Raw genomic sequence first — 23,648 nt, 5'->3', positions numbered from 1 at the left:
ACATTACCAATTATTGATAAATTTGTATTCATAAAAAATGTATCATTCTATTTTTAATATTTTAATTACGTTAAATTCAATCAACAAATAGAATTATACAGACTAAACAAAATTAGTAAGGAATTAGTGAATTTGATGATTGTACATAATAGAAAGATATTAAGGGTTCTTATTAACAGTTTTCAAAAGCTTAATTTCACTATAGGGGTAAAATATCTAAAGATGGAAGCATAAAAACAAGATAATCTTTAAAGGGGAGTAGTAGATGTACTTAAAGCTTTTACTTTGGTTCAATTAAAGGTTTGGTCATAGATTACATCTAAGTTACAGTCCGCAAATTTTTCCTTTTCTGATTGGTGCATAGATCCGTTTGTTTATACGAGGATAATCTCATTATGTATTCATTTAAGTTGTATGATTGTTTTCCTCAGATATCTTCATCTGGGTTAGCTATGAGAATTTTGTATAGGCAAACATGGAAGTAAGTCTAGTGAGGAAGAGTTATAGTTGAGTTCATGTATAAGGTTGAATCACCCCTAAAGTGGTTCATATTTATTCATTTTTTATTACTTATAAAAAATATATTTAATAATTTAAACCAATATTATCAAAATAAAGTCAGTCAATAACAATAAATAGTACACAAACATTAGGATAAAATCCACAAAATTATGTATGCTATAGAAAACGAAAAGAATACAATTAATTTTTTAATTAAAAATCAATTTAACCCATAGTTCCTAATTTAAAAAGATTAATATCCTCTATTTTGAATCTATGCTAAATATATATTATATTGAAGTAACAGACAAATAAAGTGGGTGTGGAAGCTAACTCATGGATAGTAACAGTAGGTGTCCTTTTCTCTATTCCACTACCTTGGTTGTATCATCAACCTCATCAGAACTTGGAGGATCAAACTTATAAGAAAATAACTATATGGTTTTAGGAATATTATTCATGCCAAATATAATTCAAAATTGTGGCTGCCATAACTTAGTCACTCAAATTATGTGGTATTGTATAAGGTCTAAAATCTTACTCAGAAAGAAAAACTATATAAGTCTTCGATCGTCAACTTCATTCTGTCCATACAAATAATTTCAATAGATGTTTTTTTTCTTAAGTTTCATTGTTACTTGACAACTACTTTTGTTGTTTTTCCATGAGGATTTTAGTTGTGTTTTTATTCCCTATTCAAGAACAAGCTATTGATAAAAATTAACATTGGCATATTATTAATACATAAATATTAACTTCAGGCATTATATTATTAATGTCTATACTAACATATTAGATATATATGAAAACAATTGTAACACACAACATTTTTTTGTTTAATAATACAGGACATTTTTATGGTGACAACAATTATTTATAGTGATAAAAACTAAATTTAAAAAATGTCAAGTATAGAAATCAGAAATACTACATTTTATATGTGAAAACACTTTTGATCTATTTATTATATTATATTAAATTAAATTCTAACAAATATTGAACTCCGGACAAAATTAAACGTGTAAAACATGAAGCTATATTTTGTTATAAAAATTACCCATAATGTATATTGCGTAAATATATAGGTATAAAATGGATTATTTGATTGGATGAGAATTTAAGAGAGAATATTAGATATTTTAAGTTTTTCACTTTTTTTTATAGCTTTTGTGTGATCTGAAATTTCCAATTTCTTTCCTAAAGTCAAATACTGTCTCGTTACGATATTTAAACGTGACGCGAAATGAAAGGTGATAGCTACGTTCTTTACCCAGAAAAATAATGGGTGAACCATATTTCATATCTTTCTCAAACCCATTAATTTTACACTTATAATATTCATAAGAAAAATATAAAGCTACGGTGGTAACCAGTTTACTCATATTAAATATATGATTTTAAAATGAATATATTTAGAGCACCACAACAAAAGATAAAATAAAATAATATTATATTGTATATTTGTAATTATTCTCATAGTAAATACATAGATAAAAAGAATAATTCTTCCTAAAATATACAATTTTAATAAATAATGAAAAAGCTGAAACTCATCTATGACTTGACAACATAAAAGTACAATAATTAAGATATAATTATCAAATTTTAAGTAATTTCTCACATTTATCAAGTTACGTCGAATCTAGTAAAATGGTAAGTTATTCTAAGAAGGATGCACATTGATTCAAGTTGCATATTCTAAAAATGTTATGATAAAATTTAATGAAGTCAAAGTATCAATTAATCATTATCATGCATAAAATATTACATATTGATAAATTAATGGAATATATTGATAATATTAGTGTTATTATAATATTATATGAGATAACAATTATAACCTATTATAGTCCAATATATATTAATCAATCGACAAAAAATAAAAGAAAAAAATTCATAATTACAATATTCATAGGTGATTGATAAGATGATTTCTAGCATGTTGATTTTTGAGTGATGGTAAAGAAAATTTTGTTAAATCCTCCTCTGAACACTAAATACTCTAATTGGGGATTGAATAATTTGGGTTAAGTTCTTTATAATAGATTATCTCTAATTCTTTTAAGTTTGAGCTAATGTGTTTATTGAAATGAAGATTTAATATAAATTGAATAGAAATTCATTTACAAATAATACCTTTTTGACGTCCAAATCTGTAAGTAAATAAACAAAAATAATAAATACAAAATAAATAAAATTATTGATATGAATTATGATAATATCGTTTAATTATTGATATTTTTATCATATTAGATTATATTAATTTTTCATAACATAATAATATACTATAAAGAGTTGAACCATTAAGTTCTATATCTTACCGGGATTATATAATATAACAATATTGAAAGTAAAATCGGCTAGTTTTTTAGTTTTGTCTCTTATAACAAAATAAATAATTATTTTTAAATATATAAGATATTTAATAGGGTGTCTCCAAATGGTGTAGGTAATACATTTTATATATATATATATAATTTATGGAAAGACAAGGAATTTGGAAGTTGCAGTATATATAAGGCCACATCAACATCAGTTGTACTAAAAAAATAAAATTAAAAGTGAGTGCGACCGAACAGAACAACAAATCAACGTGCTTCCACCCATGCCACAAGGATGAGTGGCAAGAATTTTCATATTCCAGATTTGTGTCTTATTATAAAAGAAATAAACAGAAAGTGCTGCTAATAAAAAGACAAGAATAAATAATACATGTAAGAAAAAGTGCAAAACTCTTTACATTATAAACAATAATACATCATTTTTACTTCAGAAAAGCAAAACCAGAATAATTTATAATTAATAACATTGTAAAACAGTTTTAACTCAGTGCACTTTCATTAAATTAAAAAAAATAAAATAAAGGAACTTATTTCCATTATCATATTGCACATGGATATATGTATTTGTACATGAAAAAGTGAGAAGTCAGGGGAAGTTGGTAATGCTAACAAGAGGTGTGTTCTTCCTAATGGTTATCTGTTTATTCTTCTTAATTAAAAACTTAGAATGAGATTGAAAACAAGGCAAAAGGAAAGGGTAGAAAGTTTTAAATCAAAACAAGCCAAATGCCCAAGATTCTGAATCCGTGACCATTCTTGAGAACTGAGTGAGAGAACCATCAAACACTTGGTTTCCATCAGAATCATCATCTTCGTTAATCAGCCAATTAAGTTTGGAAATGAAGTCATCATCATCCCACAAGGCCATAGCGCTATTGTTGCTGTTCTTATCTTCATGGTTGTTATTGTTAATAATAAGACTACTATCACTGTAATCACAACACCATTCAAAATCAGGTAGCTGCAGGTCTTGAAGGATGTTGGTTGAATTTGAAGAAGAAGATGAAGAGGTGGATGAAGAGGAAGGAGCACAAGGCATTAGAATCTCATTAGGTTCAATTATTGGAACTTCATCTGTGCAGAACCCATTATTCACTAGCTGGTTAAGCTCCATTGTGTCAAATTGGGGTGTTGCTATGATTTGGTCTTCCCCTCTGGCTTCAGTACTGGTGGTTGATGACTCCAGTAAAATCTCTGGCTCCTTACTAGGGTCAACCTTGGGGTCAAAGTCAACTTGCAGAGGTTGTTGGTTTTGCTCTTCTTCTAGTGGTTGGTGTAGTTGTTGTTGATTGGGTTGATTTTGGGTTTGTTCAGTTGCATTAGGGAGTGGTTTGTGTGTGATGGGATCAATGCCCATTTTCTTGAGTTTTTTCTTTATGTGGGTGTTCCAATGGTTTTTAATCTCATTATCAGTTCTTCCAGGGAGATGAGAAGCAATCTTGGACCATCTGAAAAGAAAAAATGACAAATTAATAAAATAGTATATATAAATATGTGTTCTTATGATAAAAGAAAACACGCGAAAGAAAGATTCCATCATTAACATAAGGTCCACACTGAGATCACTTGAAAGGAAGAATGACTTTATGGCCACTAAAATGTTCCAAATGCCATGCAAGTTACGAAATCAGAAATTTTTTCCCACAGGACAAATTTCGCCCTATTTACTTTTCTACGTCAATCAGACCCAGTTTTAGTCAATTTTAACTGCAATCATGAGCAGTTCCTTTTTACTTTTTCAATCCTGAAAAAAAGAAAAAGGATAGAGCTTGGTCTACAATTTTTGTACGCCTCCTTCCCCTAGCTGGTGCGACCCATTATGGGGCCACGTCTTTTGCCTAAGATGAATAAAGAAATTACAACTTGAGGTGTATGTGCTATAGAATAATAAATTCAATTTGGTTGGTGCGTTTGGTGATACTTAAGATATCTTTGGATGCTTTTAATCATTTCCCTGGATAACCATACTCTAATATTTCAGATGAGCTTAGCAATCATTTTGTTTAATCATTAGTAAGAAAAAAAATATACATGCAGAAAAGGTAAACAGAGGAAAATGGTGGGAGAGGAAATAACCTATTGCCAAGTTGAGCATGAAGATCAATCACCATTTTCTCTTCGTATTCTGAAAGAAGACCTCTCTTTAAGTCTGGTCTAAGGTAATTTGTCCACCTCAGTCTGCAACTCTTCCCACACCTTAACAGTCCTGCATGGAGTCACACCCCAATTGTTAGTCTTAATTTCAGCAAAGTGATTCTTTCTGCCTACCATTTGTGTTCCAAATTACAAAACTAACATGAACACGAGGGAAAAATGTATGACCCTCCTCTCCCCAAATGAAACAGCACAAGAAACACATTCAAATTCAAACATTTAATGTATTCTTGCAGTTAAAAAGCCTAAACATGTTTTGAAGAGTAGTTCTGGAGGGTGAAATGAATATGCCAATTTTGAGTGAACAGAGGAACAAGGAAGAAAGACCAAAAACCAATTGACCATAATGCAAAAACATTGATGAACCCATTTAAAAACAAAAGAGCAGAGGCATGAAAAACTTAGATTTCAGCTTCCCACTTAAAAGATATTCATTAAGGAATTGAAGGGCTGCAAATTAAGGACTAAATCCCCATGTCACTATTTAAGAAATGCTCTAACCAATAGGAACAATGAGAGGAGACCTGCAAGCTTAGGGACAGCTCTCCAGCAGTATTGGCCATTGGTGAGGATGAAGCAGATGAGCTTCTTATCCTCCTCTGCAGTCCATGGCCCCTTCTTCAACCCAACTTTATCACAACATGGCTGTCTTCCCATTTTATACCAAAAGGGAAATGCTACAAAGCCAAGATATGAAAAACAATTCCCAAACACCTGAGGTGCAAATTGAGAGTGTCACTAGTTGAGAGAGAGAGAGAGAGAGAGAGTTTAAGGGAGTTAAGTTAGGAAAGAACACCACCACCTACTTATTTATATACACAAATCAACCACTCTAAACTCCAAAGTTGCCAAAAGTCCTCAAACCCCACTATCTCAATTTATCTTTTATTTATTGATGAACAAAATTGTGTGGATTATTCAAATCAATTTCTTTCTCTGTTACTTCTTGCTTGAATTGTTGTCACAAGTTTTGTTCAAAATGAACACGTGTGCATGAGGGATGAGGCACGTGCCGAGTCTCGATCAGAAAGCGCCACCTCATCGACCAACTTTGCTTGAGATGGAAGCGTGAGATACTCCACTCACTGACTCAAACCTCTTGAGGATGGTAAGAGTATTAAGTAAAAGTAAGACAATACCGCAAGTGATATACACACCAAAACTCTTCTCTCATCATTTTTCTTCCACTTTTTTTCATTTCTGCTAACTACTTCCAATGTGTGAAAGCGGTGCCAAGAGATCGCAAGAAACAAAAATGGATCATTTGTTTTAACTACTACTTTGCCTCAATAAAAACATCAACTCATTAAACACAACTTTGAATATTCGGATTCAGATCTATTCCCTAACTAGAAAAAGAAAATAAAACATTGTTAAATAAAATATTCAAACTATTACCTTTTCACACAACTAAACGTGAGCTTTTTGTACTTTGATGTCATCACTTTCATTTTCAGTCACCTAAATATCAATGTAAATGGTTTCAAAATTTTGTGAAATATAAGAAATATTCATTAAAATTTATGTAGTAATTACTATAAAAAAATAAATCTTCCTAAATTGATTAGGTTACACCTTTAATTAAAAAGTAAATTTATGTACTAATTACTATAAAAATAAATCTTCCTAAATTGGATAAGGTTACACCTTTAATAAAAAAAATAAAAAATTTACATGCATATGACAAATTTAAATGTATATAAATCAAAGTTGAATTTATTCAACATGCACAACTAATCAGTGTGAAAGAGGAGTGAAATTTTGTCTACAATCTACGTAATATAATGTTGTTAGTAATGATAATGATAGGAAATTTATTTGTCTTTGTATAAACAGTTTAAATGGAAGATGATTACATGGTAAATAAATTAATGATTTTCTTTAATATGATGATTTTTTTAGAAATTATACAATATGAATATGACATGAAGAGTTGTTAGATTTATCAAGTACTTAACAAATCGAGAAGGTTGTTGATTTCACCATAAACAATTAATAAACAATTAATTGGATGATATAATTTGTGATATTGAATTTTTTTATTTCTTTTAGAAACATATATGTATGAAGATGGTATAAACTCTACAAAGATTATTGTGGATACAGGAACAATTTTTGCAATGTCATGGAACACCACTATTTTTTTACAAAAATAATGATGTCTTATATATAGACATTCTTGATGTTTTAGAGATTCCATTAGACAAACAATGTATATGCTTGAATTATTAGTGGATGAAGGAAAACCTAAGGTGTATGAATTTTTATATCTTCAACTTATTTACTTATTGGACAACAAAAAAATTTAAAACACAAACATAGATTACTAACTACTTGATGACAGGGGAAAATATTTATTTTGCTCTCTATAATCCCTGAATAAATACATTTTTAATAAATAAACTATAAATTGTTTAAAATTCTTGCAATAATTAATTTTCAATACGAATATTATTGACAATTATTGACAGTTATTTGTTATATCCTATTATTATATCACCGAATGATGCTAGAAGTTCCTTATTTACTTCAAACAAATAATATATTATAGTAATAAAAAATTGATATTTGTATTACATTAAACTTATATAACCAGTACCTAAAAAAATTAGTACATATGAAGATAATTATGAATGCAACTATTGTTGTATCCACCTTTCGCGAAGATTAAAACAACAACCATGTAGATGGAAGAATGTGTTATATTAAATTTAATCCAAATGTTATTATATGCTCACACTCAACGAAGCTTGTATTTACATCCAATGTTGGAAATTTGATGTGACAATATGTCAATCTTCATTTCGAAGATGGGAAAAATATAGTTTAGCCTAAGAAAAAAAAAATGTTGCCATCAAATTGAACCAAAACATGTTTTTGATGTGTTTTAGTCAATATCGTTAACTTTGGTTTTCATGATAAAATGATTGATAAAATAAATATGAAATACATATCCCGATTTTTTTTATGCAATTTTGAAATTTGCTTTTCTGCCATGAAATGAAGGTAGGTAGCAAATATTTTTTCTATTTTAAAATAAAACTAATATAAAGAAAATAAATAAACATGATAATAACTTTTATATTTTTTTAAATCTGACTTCAGATATAATAAGCATGGTTAACACTCAGATAAAGCTTTTATATTTCACAGTCTATTATGTTAATTAATTTATAATTAACGTCTATCATCAATATAAATATAATACTCTGACTTCATAGCATAACTTCTGCCATCTTGCGAATGTTACAAAACCAAGCTAGGTCAAACCTTATCAAGTTGAAAAAATGGCGAAATGAAGAAGTGTTACGAATTCTAAATACTGTTTAAGAGGGCTCTCGTAAAAAAATGTCAAACTAAATTAAATTTATGAATACACTCCGATTTTAAATGCTGCGTTGAAGAGACCTCTTAACTAATAAATGGAATATTAATTTTGTGAATAATTATTTGCACACAAAAAATTAGAGTTTTTTTTCCACTTTGTTCATCTGTATATATGAATGTACTAAATTTATTATCTTTGTAACTATTACCTTAAAAATCACTTTTATATTTGTCATAATAGTTTCTTTTTTATTAATTGACAGTGAATATCAATTTTAAGAAGAAAATTATTAAATAAAAATTAATTTTAAAGATTAAAAATTAATGGTATTTAAAAGTAGTTTTCAATTATTAATAAAAATTTATAAAATAATTTTTAAATTAATTTTATTTATTTATTTATGGTTCAACTCTTATACAATAAATACATAATTCAACTTCTAACCGTACCCTCTAAACCAAAAAGACAAAAACACAATCCATTCTAAGAATCTAAAAACCTTAAAAACATCAAATAATCAAATGCATACATTCCAAAAGGTTCCAAACACCAATTAGAAAAGGAAACCGAAGTAGTGCGAGATTTTGCAGAAATCCAAGACCAAACATTTGCATGCATCCGGGTACAAACTTCAGACGCGTCAGTCACACTCCTGTTGAAAATAATAGAATTTTTGTGATTCCATATTTTTTCCACGACCCCCACCCAACTTGTATTCCACACTTCATTAATCAAATCGAACCGGAGGACGTATTCATCCTAAATTGGACAAAGTTTGAGTTAAGATCATTGTGAGACACGAAGATTGGACAAATAAATTTAAAAATAATAATAATAATATTTTTTTTTTGTGTTTGTGTTTTTGGTGAGTTATATTTCCTAGGTACGTAGGCAGAAAATGAAACAGCAACAACCTAGTAAACAGTGTAGAGCGTTTGAATTTGACATTTGCACACTATTGTTTGTGTTGACTATTGTGCAATGAGAATAGCATCGTCCTATATAGTTACATGGTGAATGGACTTAACTGTGATTGTTTTATCCAAATTGTTGCTTCACTGGCGAAACAAGAGTGATGTTTTGTCTGCTTAAATATATCCCACATATTCGTAAATCATTCAGAAAGCTAACTTCACTATTTTAATGTGATCATGGTAGGTTCAAAGATATATACGTCATGTACCATCTTCGTATATAACCTTATCCAAAAAATATTCTTTCTTTTGTGGATATGGTTTATTAGTATCTTAAAGTTTCATCTAACATTAAACTAATTTTATAAGAAATTAAGTAAACTTTAGTTTATAGTTTTCACTCAAAATTAATAATAATCAACCTAAAATTCAACATATTAACTCATTGTAGTACATTCTTTGATTATCCCAAAAAAAAATGAAAAACACGTAACAATGGAAAGTGAATAGGGCAGAATTTTTAGCTTAGAAAGTTGAAAAACTATATAGAGATTTCAGATTCCTTCGCAAAACTTTAAATGCCTTTATAATCTTTTGAATGGAAAGAGCAAAAAAAAAAAGGGCTGATTTTTTTATAATAAAAATAGAAATCTATGTGTTGAGAATTAATTTTTTATAATAAAAAAGGGCTAATTTACATTTTATAGAGGGTAACGTGACTTTAAAAAAATCATATTCACATTCATGAGTTGAGAATTAATTTCTTAAAACACTAAACAAATATCATCGAATAAAAACCACGTTTGATCACGGCAAGAAACTATCAGCGTTACTGAATATGTCTCAAAAACCAAGCCGATTAAAAAAAATGTCTCGAAAACCATGCAACATATAATTTTCACCTGCTAAATTTGTCTTCATCGATGAGTTAAAAAAGAGGTATTTAAAATATTTCTAATTTTTAATTTTTAAATTATGTTAGATTTTTTTTAATGTATATAATAAAGTTGTTTAAGCATATGTCAAAATAACGGTGAACAATTATTAGATTGGATAATTTGAGGATTTAATTCAATCTAAATATATTAAGTTTAATTTTTTTACATGATTAAGTCAAATTTAACCTTGTTTAAACCGATTCAAAATTTTATATTGGGTAATGAGGTATGTAGGTAAAATCTGATATATATATATATATATATATATATATATATATATATATATATATATAATTAGACAATTTAGTTATTCTATTTTTTATTTATTTAACAATTTAGTTATTTGTTTAATTTTTTATATATTTAATTTGTATTTTCAATTTGTATTTAATTTTTTTAAAAACAATATTTAAAAGTTACAAGCTTTAACGAAATTATATTTTAAATTTGTAACCAAAATTTACTAAACTCGATCATAAGTGTATTAGGTTAGATTGAGTAAAAAAAGTTTACAAAATATTTCTATCAAGATCACTAGTGACTTGGCAAACATTAGCTTTTTTTTTTATAGTTGAATTCAATCTTCTATTAACTAACAACTTCTTTTGTTATTATTTGTTGAGTTCCCTGCAATGTATACATTGCTTTTAATTTTATATTTTTTCCAAACACCAGTGATTCAGTTCTCTACCATGCATCCAGGTCCCAAAAATTAATCAAGACCTGCTTCTTCTAACTGCTACTTATGATTAATTTGCTAAATACGTAACTAAATAATTTAGTAAAAGTTTTTTATTAATTTTGTGTTTATATTGGAATTATACTTAAAAATGAAGCTTATAGTTTTTGGTTGATAGTGTGTAAATATTGTATTATTTTTTGTGAGTAGAGTAGCAATCTTTGACGTACAACAACTACTCATGTTGGACTTAACTGCTTAGTGGCACCTAATAAGTGATTATATAAAACTGGGTTTAAGCTTTTGGCTTTTTTTAATCACTTTGTTACAATTTGACGTCATTCTAACGTGAGGGTGGTGTGTGCAACCACTGATGTTCTTTTGGGGTTTCACATGTAAGTGAGAGACAGAATTGTCCTGCACAACCAGAGTGAGGAATGATGCCTGTGTTATTACGTTAAAAAGTGTTTCAGTTTCAAAGTCACGAGGACAATGATTTTCAAAATCTTCCAACAAAATAAATTAATTCTTGACTATAAGCAAGGAGCAACAATTTCGAAGCTAGGGTTCAAAATATGTTGTGCTTAATTGGAAACCTTTATCATCATGTCTAATGGAGTATTAATGAAAATAATTATCCAAGTACACAACTATGTGGAGAAGAATCAAGAAACTATGCATCACAACGTGCTTTTTCAACTTTCTTTTTTCCACTACTTAATCACACCTTTAGACAACCAAGTGCATGCGTGTAGAGCTCTCAACAAATCAAAAATCTCAATTCTGATTCGCTCAATTATAGTCATTAGGTGCTTAATACTATATTATATTCTTATTTTCCTTTCTGTTTATATATAATATAACAATTTCATTTCATTTCATTTCTCTATTCAATACACTTCATGCTTACATCACCATTTTTCCCTCAAGAACATTACAAATTGACGTTGCTGACTTCACGGTCAACTCAAATGTTAGGTGCTTCTCTCAAATCCACAAATTTTTCCAATTAGTAAAATAAATACGTGAGATTTTCATTTTTGTCCAAGGGTGATGTTTTTTCTTCTCCTTTGATTCGTTTTCTCGTAGAAATTTCATGGACTTTGGATCATGCATTTATACGTATACTAAGCTTTTATTGCTGAACAAAAAAAAAACGTATACTAAGCTTTCAATTATTGCTGTGTGAATGTGTTAGAAACGTTGCATTCAGATCATATATATATATGTATATTGAAATTAGTTTTGAAGAAAGAATTTAGCATATCGCAGACGCAATTGAAGAGATATGGTAACAATCTAATTTGAGTACAAAGATTTTGAGAAAAGTCTACCAAGGAAGGAAATAATGCATAGATCATATTTTAGGGCTGCTTGAAAGCAACTCATAAAAAAAATCTCAGCCATGGCTTTCAAGTTTGGTGAAAAATACTTGTGTGCATGTATTTGTCATTTCATTGTTATCACTGACTAAACAGCAAAGAAGAAGAAGAAGATAGACGACTATAGCCAAAGTCCACAAAAACCTACATACCAATATATGAATTAATAATGACCATTCAATAAAAAAATATCAAATTATGTAAATTTATTTCACGGTTTTAAATTTAAATAAAACAATATTTATATGAAAAGTTATTTAAGATTAATTTAATCTCATAAAATTTGTTGTGAGATTGAATTAAGTTTAAATTTTACTTTTTAAAATAATATTAAAGTTTTTTATGTTTATTATATTATTAGTTATTGGTTCCGTGTGTCTCTAAGTTTGATATATCCAGTTTTTAGTGTGCAGGGTGCATAATAATTCAATAAAATTCGAGTTTTTTGTGTTTTATTTCAATAAAAATTAATGACTGCTGAAAAAGCAAATTAGCAATATACAGATAATTTTTCCCCTCTCAGGAAAACAACACACAGAACGTGAAAGCGTGGGCTTTTGGACTCATTTAATCGGCCTTTTGTCTGTTGGGTATTATTTTTCTAGAAGATTTCTTTTTGCACCACTAAATTTTTTTTAACGAATTAGTGTTAAGATAACGATAAAATGAATAAATAAAAAATAAACTTACACAGTCAAATTCATAAAATAATAATAATAATAATAATAAATTAGTAGTAAAAATATGAAAAGATATATTTTTATTGACTTAGTAATAGTTTATATTTTCTAATATTTTTATTAATATGAAAATTTAATCTTCCAGTATAATATTATAATTTAATTTAATTGTAATATTTAATATTATTGCACAATTTATATATATATATATATATATATTGCATTAATATGTATTTTTTTAATTTAAAAAATTATATTTTATTAAGAATAAGAAATAAGTAAAATTTATATATTTTACTGCATATTTTTTAGTATTAAATTTAGAATAATTTATTGTTTAGGAGGAATAATTATTTTATTAATTTAAAAACCATTACTCCTAAATATTTTATAATTAATTAAAATGATATTAAATATTTTAATTGATTTAATGATATATAATTAATTATAGACAATTATATGTTTACACATATATATAAATATATATTCATATAAATTTATTAATTTCATATTTTTGGGAAAGATATTATGTTATGTAAATGTAAAGGTTTATTTTTAAATTAACTTTTCCACCATTAAATTTAAGAAAAAGGATACATCCACAATCAGTGGTTAGCACACGAAGACGATCTGCATGCGGTCGAAATGAGTATCAACTATGGTTTCCCGGTCCAACAACTTGTGTGAGGGTGGTGGCGACTCCATGTGGTGACTGGGAACAATCTTGTCAATGCAGGTTGAAAGCTAAATTTTGCAGTGCAGGTGCATGCAGGTTGGGTGTTTGTCCAGCTTTTGTAGCGAAAGATTTGAGGAGAAATGTGCATGCAAGTTCGGTGTTGGTCCAGCATTTATAGCGAAAGATTTGAGGAGAAATTGATTAGGAAACAGAAGATGTGCAAAGATGAAAAGAAAATTTAGTGTTAAGAGTATCTGTTATAACCATGTAAAGTTGTGTAATACATACCCATCTCTTCTCTATTCACGGTTACATTACTCAATAATATAATCAATTTTTTTTTTCAGCAATAATAATATGAAAACATAATTAATTTTTTTGAAGAAACATGATTGATTATGTCAGAGAATCTTAAACTCTTTCTCCATTGCGATTACGTGCATTTCATTAATCATCACATCAAGCAAGGAATACTCGTCTTCATTGACGGTAATACCTCATGCTTTCCATGGAGTCATCACCACCCTTACCGACGTTGCTGAACCCAAAAACCTTCATTGACCCAGATTACAACCACCTGCAGATTGTGTTCATGTGATGTCTCATACTCTCGGTGTTCACCTATTGTATGGTGGTTAAGTTAAAGGAGTGTGCACACAATCGTCAACGACGGACAGCGACAATGACATCGGAATCGATACCAGTACTGGCAATGGCACCAGCAGCGGATATGGCACCGGCACCGATACCGGCAACGACACCGGCAGTGGAAGAAGGATAGAGGGAATAAGAGATTAGTCAATAATATGTTAATAAGATGTCTAATGAAATGTTGTGTATTATACTTTACTTTCAAAAAGTAGGATATTCATCTTACTTGACCTAGATGATTACTAGGTTTGAGTTTTATGACATTGGAGATATCCTCTTCTCCTTATTTAATATTTCCCATCAATTAAATTTTCTTTTGTGATGTTCTCCACACTTTTACTAGTGACACTGGAAGGTGTCACTAGTAAAAGCGAGGAGAACCCTAAATTCTTTCTTCATTGCGATTACGTGCGCTCCATTAATTACTACGTCAAGCAAGGAATACTCATCTTTATTGACTGTAATACCTCATGCTTTCCATGGAGTCGCCACCACCCTCACAGACGTTGTTAAACTCGGAAATCTTCATTGACCCTGATTACGACCACCTGCAGATCGTGTTCACGTGTTGTCTCGTACTCTCGATGTTCATTTATTGTATGGTGGTTAAGTTAAAGGAGTGTGCACGCAATCGACGACGGGCAACGACAACGACACCGGAACCAGCAGTGGAAGAAGGATAGAGGGAATAACTGGTCAATAATATGTTAATAAGATGTCTAATGAAATGTTGTATATTATACTTTACTTGCAAAAAAGTAGGATATTCATCATACTTGACCTAGATGATTACTAGGTTTGAGTTTTATGACATTGGGGATATCCTTTTATCCTTATCTAATATTTCTTATAAATTAAATTTTCTTTTGTAATATTCTCCTCACTTTTACTCAACCTTAAACCCTAAATTCTTTCTCTATTGCGATTACGTGCGCTCCATTAATCACCACGTCAAGCAAGAAATACTCATATTCATTGACTGTAATACCTCATGCTTTCCATGGAGTCGCCACCACCCTCATAGAATAATAATATCAATATTCTTAAATAATTTAATTTTACCTATGAATAATAATTCGTAGTTAAAATTCACATGTTATTTATGATTTTTTTTTGTGCGTAATAGTGAAATAACAAAATAACTCAAATTGGTAATAACAAATTTTCTTATAGTGGTAATCAAAATACAGTTTAAAAAGAGTAGTGAAAAAGAGATTGTATGGATTTTGTACACATGAGCTACTTAGGGAAGATAACATGTTAAGATCAACTAAGGAGTTAGTGATGTAAAAACGTAACTAGAACGGTTGGGTATGGTTAGGTTGTGATTTTTTTAAAAAATATGAGTGAGAGATTCATCCTTTAAATATAAGTATAACAGATTATACAATAACTCATTGCAACAAACATTGACAATAAGACAAGTATATGAGATTGGGAAAGGGAGTGAAAATGAAAGTTTCACTGGATAAGAAACTGATTTTGGATGGGAGAAGAACAATTCACATTTAATAATTTTAATCATATATAATTGAAATATAATAATAAATAAATTTATTATTTTAATTAAGATTCATATAATTAAATTTATTTAAATTTTAAATATTATTTATGTTAATTTTGTGTTTTTAGAATAAACATATGAAGAAAGTGTTTATCTTTTATGAATTAACCAAATATATAAAAGTTCAGGTTTATTCTTTAAATAAAAAAACATAAGCAAATACTTGAGAGGATTTTATGCAAAGTGGGAGATATTTTTTCCACTTAGAAACTGAATTTTCTCCATTATCTATATTCATTTATCAATAAATTAATGTATTTATTTTTTATTTGTTGCAATCTTGTAACATCATTAAATAAGAAAATTATCTACATGAAATATAGCTAGTAAGGTTTAGTTTTGGAAATAAAATATTAGAAAAACCTTATAAGAATAGTCTTTAAAATCAAATTAAAATTTGAGATATAAAGCTAATTAAGGAATATATTAATATTTTTTATATTTGAGTGAAATATAAAAGTGATAATAATAATAATAATATTTTTTTTTCATTTGTATTATACATCATAAATCGTACAAAAAATCCAGAAAACCTAGATAATTAAGCCCAATGTATTTATAATACATTGGAGCTTCAGACAACTCCAAGAAGATATTCTTCCCATCTAACGTTTTTCAACTTGCACCCTACACACTTTTAAATTTCGAAAATGCCTTTCATTCTGGAAATAAAAACTCAAAATTAGAAATAATACATTATGAAAAAATAGATCTGGAAAAGATTATTGTGTTCCAAAAAATAAAAATTCAACCCAAAATATATTTTTGTAATACAAAAATTTCGTTTTAGAAAAATAAAAATCTGAAAATATATTCTGAAAAAGGGATCCAAAATGTATTTTGATTTGTATCTCCATTTTATTTAAGGACATTTTCGTTCTTTAAAACTGAAATTGGGGCAGTTATATGGTGCAGAAAGTAATTTCCCTCCAAGAAAAGGCCGAAAGTTCAAGGCTTTTGTTATTCTCACCAACCTTTTTGTTAAGTTAGTCTCCAAACTTGTTTAAAATAAGTTGAAAAAAGAGAGTAAACTCTGTATTTGATACGGGTTGCTTCTTCCTAACAACCCATATTAAATGTAAAAATACTTTTTGTTAATCTGTAAAAAAATAAATTAACTTTAAATTTCACATATTTTATATTCTGATATCTTCAAATCCGAAAATGCTTTCCAGATTTATAGAATTTAGAAGTAATTTAAAAAAAAAATTAATTACATAATTTAAAAGCTACTCTCATATTTAAAAAATAATTATAAATGATGTAATTTAGAAAAAAAATTTATGAATTAAATAATTCAAAAACTAATTACGAATTAAAAAAAAATTAATTATATAATCTAAAATATAAACTACACTTTAACATTTTTAAAAAATATATTTTTAAAATACAAAAATTTATAGAAGTTAAGTAAGAAGGTACGAAGGAATGGAGGTAGAAAAAAGCCGTCTTTGATTCCTTATCCCATATCTACTGTATGTATTAGATATGTCACCCGTGGGTTTTTTAGTGGTATTTATCAATTTCATCTTATAAATCTTCCTAGAAATAATAAACCTAATTAATTACTTGACGATTAAAAATATCTTAATAGTCCACTATATATAATTGATAATTACTATAATTAATTATATTTAGGATGGATTTTTGTTTGGATAACTAAAATGTTGTTCTAAAATAATTTTAAAAGTATGCATGGAGCTGAAAAATATTAAATTTGAAGTGATAAATAAAATGATATTAATTGTAGAAGTGAAAGGTGAATGGGCAGTGTGTAGAGTAGAATGAGAAAATAAGGTAGTATTGTTATTTTTGAATGAGAAAACAAGGTACTAGAAAGAGAAAAGAGAGGGACAAGGAGAAGACATGTATATTATGTGTGTGGTATTCCTATTTTAGATTCCATTTCTATTCTTCACATTCCATTATCGTATCTACCTTTTCTTCTTTGGTCCGCGAAGTTTCTTGTTTCCTCCAACTACCTCTTTCTCTTTCTTTCTCTTTCTCTTTCTCTTTCTTTCTCTTTCTTTCAATTTCTCTTTTCGCTTTCTTCTATTCAGACACAATGGGTCTTTGGGATTCCTTCCTCAATTGGCTCCGCAGGTAAAACCTCGTTTCTACAATTCATATTCTTTACAATTTCATGTCATATTGGTTGAGGATTTCTGATTCAGATAGCCGCCTTATTAAAACTTGAGCTTAGGTTAATTGATTCAAGGCTTCCTTTTGAGATAAGTCCTTCAATGATTATGGGTTTCTGTGTGTTGGGTCAGCTTGTTTTTCAAACAGGAGATGGAACTTTCCCTCGTTGGCCTTCAGAATGCTGGCAAGACTTCTCTTGTCAATTCAATTGCTGTGAGTTACTTGCTTGCTTCATTGCAATTTGCTTAATTTACTGCCCTCAAATTCAATTTCGTTACCGAGTTTTGCTCTCGTGGCCTTGTTTTCACATTGCATTGATGTTTGGTTTTGTTTGCCTGCAGACTGGGGGCTACAGTGAGGACATGATTCCAACTGTGTGTATCTTCGTTTTATTTTTGCATCTTCGATTATTATATGTTTGAAGATTGTGAGCATGTTTTCCTTTGCATTGGAATGTAATTCTTGCTATTATTAAACCCAGGTTGGATTCAACATGAGAAAAGTGACCAAGGGAAATGTCACGATAAAGCTTTGGGACCTTGGTGGGCAGAGGAGGTTCCGAACCATGTGGGAAAGATACTGTCGCGGTGTCTCTGCCATTGTGTACTTTCTCTCTCAATGCTCTCTCTTTCAGATATATATTAATGCGTGCAAGAGCATATCTTCATTCATATACTTGCATGTCTTTCATTCTGTTTCTTTTGGCATTGGATCACAAGTTTTCTATAGTGTTAGACTAACTGGATATTTTGAGTACATAGTTTTAACGGTAATGATTCCCCCCTCCTCCTCCTCCTCCTCCAAAGTTCTCAAGAAACTGCCATTTCATCCCATTTTACTTAAGTTACCTCATATGGTTAGAGGGTTTTTTCTGGTTCCTTGGAGGAGTTTACAAAGAATCAACAATGTAAATGACACCCTTGTCCTTCCCCTAAGGGTGCATTTGTTTCTAGGCATAGCTAGTTATTTTTTGGAATATGTTGTTTTCATGTCTGTTATAAATTTTAAAAATAATTCCTTAGCAGTATTAATTCCCTGGCCAGTGAGACATTTCCAACTCTTGTTTTACTTCTTTTATTCCCATAATGAGGGATGGATATGCAGCTCTCCCATTCCTAAGCTATCTTGTCTTCCAACCACTACGACATTTCCACTTCTACCACATCCTTCCTCCCAACCTTTGAATTTTTCAAAACATTCCCAGAAATGTTAAATGTTGGCTAAACAATCATAAGCATATTTTTTTTAAATGTTATATACCGTGAAACACAAAGACCTCCTCTAAAGATCTTTTAGGAGAAAAGGAAAATTTTATTGAAGCCTACTCTTATAATGATTACCTATACTATTCTTTAAGTTTATTTAAGCTATCAGGGAAAAGACTTGGGAACAGTTTTTATTTGGATCTCTAATATGTCCCCTCAAACAAGTAGACTTTGGGATTTAAGTGTGGACAAATTTTATTTCACCACTACATTTGCTGAAGCATAATTTGATATGAGATGGTACTATTAAGAACTGAACTCCTGGTTTCCTCATGGAAGAGGCTCTAATTCAATATGATGTTCAATCATCCTGGAAGTATTATGCATTAGGAAAGGCTCGGGGATATTGTCATTTATATTGCTTAGATCTCTAACAACCAAGAATAGAGGATACTGACCCCAAAAGCATTTTGTGTAATGTTGTCTTCTTTCCTGTTCCAACACAAAGAATGGAAAACTTAATACTTGGTTTTGTCCAAATGTGTTGTTTCCAATTATCTAATGGAAGATGGTCATGCATGTTTCATCTTGTGGAGTGTTATTATTATATATAATATAGCCCTTTCAAGTTATTGAAGTTTCCATTCTCGGTGCTTTTACTCTTCTGTTCGTTTCATTAATGGATGCAAAGACAGGTATGTTGTAGATGCTGCTGATAGAGACAGTGTTCCGATTTCTCGAAGTGAGTTACATGAGCTATTGACAAAACCTTCTTTGGGTGGGATTCCTTTGCTTGTTCTTGGAAACAAAATTGACAAGTCAGAAGCTCTTTCTAAGCAAGCATTGGTAGATCAGCTGTGAGTTCTAGAAACCAACGTTGTCATATATATATGTTGAAATTTGTCTTGATTCATTGTGTAACTAATTGAACATTGCATTTTCTGCATGGGTGATTGCAGAGGACTTGAGTCAATGAAAGAGAGAGAGGTCTGCTGCTATATGATTTCATGCAAGGACTCTGTAAACATAGATGTGGTCATTGACTGGCTCATCAAACACTCAAGAACTGCAAAATGATCTTTGGTTTGAGCAGTATTTCATTTTTGGTCAAAGATGCAAGGTGTTGAGGAAATTCCTTCGTGGTAGAATATATTTTCGTTAATTAGTTGTAGCTCAAGTTTGTTTGTATAGTGATCAAACCGGGTCAAATCTTCCATGCGACATCTTATGTGCCGTCAACCAATTAGTTGGTCTTTTACATTTTTTATCGTTTCAAATTTTAATATAATGAAGTCAGCAACTTTATTTTGTCTGGAAAATGGAATGCTAGTGTTTTCCTTATATGGGAGCGGAGGGGTGGAAAGCTTTTCTTTATGAATGCTTCCCAAATAAAATGTATTCACCATTTGAAAGTGTCCCAAAATTCAAGACTATTTGTCTAAGAAATTGGTAGTAGAGTGTTTTTTTGGTAATTTGTTTTCCATTATCTAGTTTTAAAGACGGCAGTTTCTTCCTGCACTCTTAAATTGAAGGGGGTGAAGGAAGCAATTGCCCAATGTTAATAGATGCCATTTGGATGGTTTGGTACGAGTATTCACCTGCCTGCTCCGGCAACACTGAGCTATGCACAAGAAGAACAAGACCAAATTAGTACTTAAGTGTATGATTATTTAAGTATAATACAATTATACGTTAATATTTTGTTTCTCTAAACACTCTTCTTTCTTCTCTCACAAGTCGTTTCAACTGCAGTTCATGGTTAAAATCTTCTCCATTAAACCATCAATCTTGGTATGTATCATGTTTATCAAGACATACGTGAGATCCTCATAATTTCCTTTTATTCATAACATCATGAGTAAAAACAAATTGATATTATTAAATGAAAATAAAACATTAAAGTAGTTTTACACTCAACAATTGATTACCAATTATTAGCATGTTTGGGTCTCGTTTGCAAGAGGTTAAACCTACATAAAGAAGCAATCGTTTTTTATGTTGAAACCAAACATATATTCGAAACAGGAGAACAGTTCCTAACGGACAAAAGTTACATTGGTTTCATAGGAGTATTTGTGTTGTTCTTTAATTAGAATTAGATTTTCATTTTTAATATTATACAACTCTTTTGATGTAAAACCTTTATTTATGACTATTTTATCAGAAAATTTAATTTTACTACAACTAGTCACAGAAGTAATCAGAATAGCAAAGCATCATGGTTATATATAAGGAATAGATTACTAGTTTCTTATTTAATATAATTGATGGTGATCGTGCACGAGTAGTACTTGACTTATATATAACTATAAAACTATCTTAAACAGAAAAAAAGTATTTAGTTAACTTAGTATATAATCATAATTAAGAGTTTCATAACTAATAAAAACACTAATTGTATTTTAACTATTTTTTATGAAAAATCTAAAATATGGACGAAATTTAAGAGCTAAAGAGAGAAAAAAGAAAAAGAAAATAAATTAAGGTTTAAAAGCACAATGTTTAATCATGGATGGAAAACAAATGTTTATTGACATTTTCAACTCTTATAAAGTTGTTGTATTTTCTTATCATCAATTGCCACAATCGCCACCGGGTCCTCCAAATTGGAGAGAATATCCAACTGTTCCTCCTAGATCTCCATAATATTTAGCATTAAAACAATTAGATTTGTCGACAAATGTATTCATTAAGTATAGAGGAGGTCCATAATCTGTTCTTGAATCATTTTGAAATGAGATAAACCTAAAATAACAAGCATGGGAAAAGTTTTTATCTGGGAAGTATCCCGATCCCATTTGAGGACTTGGAGTATTAGGAGGAGTAACTGTTCTCCCACCCCATCCCACTTGATCAGCCGAAGCCATGTTCGAGAACAATTTTGCTGGAAAATATCCAATATCTTCCCCCTGAATATTTAACCACCAATTTTTAGAGTTTGGGTCCTGAAAATATATATATAGTTTTCTATCAGTTATATAATATCATTATTAATATTACATAGTGAAAGTTATATTTAATTCATACTAGTAGTATAGGCATCAACATGACCTGAGTAATCTGAATTAGAAACTCAATCGATGTTCCGCCGTAGAGAGATGAATTGGATATGCGTCCACCTAGGAAGGTTCCTTGATGAATTTGGACAAAACCAGAACAATGGACATTGTAGCATCCTGTCTTCTTAAAATTATCTGACTGTAACATTTATGAATATTATATAATTATGTAAATAAAGTTATCATATAGTATAATATCTCATTTGATAATGTTAGTAAGGATTTTTACTAGAAAAACTAGATAAGTAAAGATTACAAAACAAGTAAATAAGTGTTTGCTTACTGTCCATGCTGCGTACAAATAAGTTGCTGTATCACCACCATGTAATCGTGGAGCCACCTTTGACACAAATTAAATGATGAGTATGAATTAAAACCCACATGATGAGTATATGTAAATGCGTACACAATTCTTTTATTAAGAATAAGTGTATCAAATTAAAACTTACATGCCATCCGAAAGAAATTTTGTTAGTGCCTTCTTTGTGTCCATTTTGAACCCATGTATTAGAAATGGATGTTTGATCATTCCTTAGGACTCTCGGATTATAAATGCTATTTCTTCCACTAACTTTGTAATAAGGACCAAAATTTGGTATAAGATATAATTCTGCATTCTACAAAATTAAATAGATTTAAATAATGATTCAAATCAAAATATTAGTTGTGATGAATTCATTTTATAGAAATAAAATTTCAAAATTTTAAACTCTATCATACAATAAAAAACTTACATGAAAACCAGGATAACCTTGAACCATGCTTTGACTATATAATAACGATCTTCCTTGAATAAGATCATTCTTTGTTGTTCTTCGAATGGGAACAGTTCCCTTTGGACATTTCTCTTTTCCAAGCCCAAATATGAGTACATTCGATGAATTCTTCATACTTATTTTTTCATATGAATTTTGAAAGCTAGGTTTTCTCTAGAAATAAATAAAACAAGTATTGTAAAAAAATGACTAGAAATTATCACATTTAAAGATTTAAAACAAAAAAGTGTACCTGTAATTTGTAGTCCTTTAGTAAAGGATGATCAAATGCTGGTTGTTCGTAAATATTAATGCAATCAACAATATATCCAAATTTTGTCTGTTGAAATTAACATACAAAATATATAAAAGAATTAATGAAACCACTTGGTGATATCAAATTGAAGAAAAAAAAACACAATGAAATAGAAGAAGAAATATCAAATTGAAGAAAAAAAAATACAATGAAATAGAAGAAGAAGAAGAATATGTACTTGAATACTCTTGATAGGAGGCTTGTTAATGAGTTTTAATTCTCTTTCCAGCTCCAAATCATCTTTTTGAATAGCATGAACTCCATGACTATCATAGCTTTTTAACAAGCAAAAGACAAAGAAGAATATCTTGATCATTTCTGGTGCGGGACTCTTCTATCTATCAAATAAAATGAGTGCTTAT

At 29.3% G+C, this 23,648-nt stretch overlaps 3 protein-coding genes across 3 annotated transcripts; 1 reads left to right on the top strand and 2 right to left on the bottom strand.

Annotated features, from left to right (window-relative positions):
• Nucleotides 1-3,350: 3,350 nt before the first annotated feature.
• LOC137826360 (transcription factor MYB20) lies at nt 3,351-5,938 on the bottom strand. Its single transcript, XM_068632299.2, has 3 exons — nt 5,522-5,938; nt 4,920-5,049; nt 3,351-4,291 (listed from the first exon to the last, which is right to left on the bottom strand). Exons 1-3 carry the CDS (start codon nt 5,652-5,654, stop codon nt 3,556-3,558), a joined length of 999 nt encoding a protein of 332 aa, XP_068488400.2. The 5' UTR covers nt 5,655-5,938; the 3' UTR covers nt 3,351-3,555.
• Nucleotides 5,939-17,570: 11,632 nt separating this feature from the next.
• On the top strand, nt 17,571-20,628 carry LOC137825509 (ADP-ribosylation factor-like protein 8c). The gene is made up of 6 exons (XM_068631192.2): nt 17,571-17,912; nt 18,083-18,164; nt 18,293-18,325; nt 18,433-18,554; nt 19,852-20,013; nt 20,116-20,628. The coding sequence occupies exons 1-6, from the start codon at nt 17,626-17,628 to the stop codon at nt 20,231-20,233; spliced, it is 804 nt and encodes a 267-aa protein (XP_068487293.1). The 5' UTR covers nt 17,571-17,625; the 3' UTR covers nt 20,234-20,628.
• A 1,079-nt stretch (nt 20,629-21,707) lies between these two features.
• On the bottom strand, nt 21,708-23,648 carry LOC137825795 (protein neprosin). The gene is made up of 6 exons (XM_090294325.1): nt 23,465-23,648; nt 22,950-23,310; nt 22,665-22,832; nt 22,499-22,555; nt 22,208-22,354; nt 21,708-22,101 (listed from the first exon to the last, which is right to left on the bottom strand). Exons 2-6 carry the CDS (start codon nt 23,103-23,105, stop codon nt 21,730-21,732), a joined length of 900 nt encoding a protein of 299 aa, XP_090150451.1. The 5' UTR covers nt 23,106-23,310; nt 23,465-23,648; the 3' UTR covers nt 21,708-21,729.

This window comes from Phaseolus vulgaris, chromosome 8, assembly GCF_051622355.1.
Source record: "Phaseolus vulgaris cultivar YP4 chromosome 8, ASM5162235v1, whole genome shotgun sequence".
Taxonomy (NCBI): domain Eukaryota; kingdom Viridiplantae; phylum Streptophyta; class Magnoliopsida; order Fabales; family Fabaceae; genus Phaseolus; species Phaseolus vulgaris.
The sequence above is the reverse complement of the archived record's forward strand: the minus strand, read 5'-3'. Positions and strand labels throughout refer to the sequence as shown.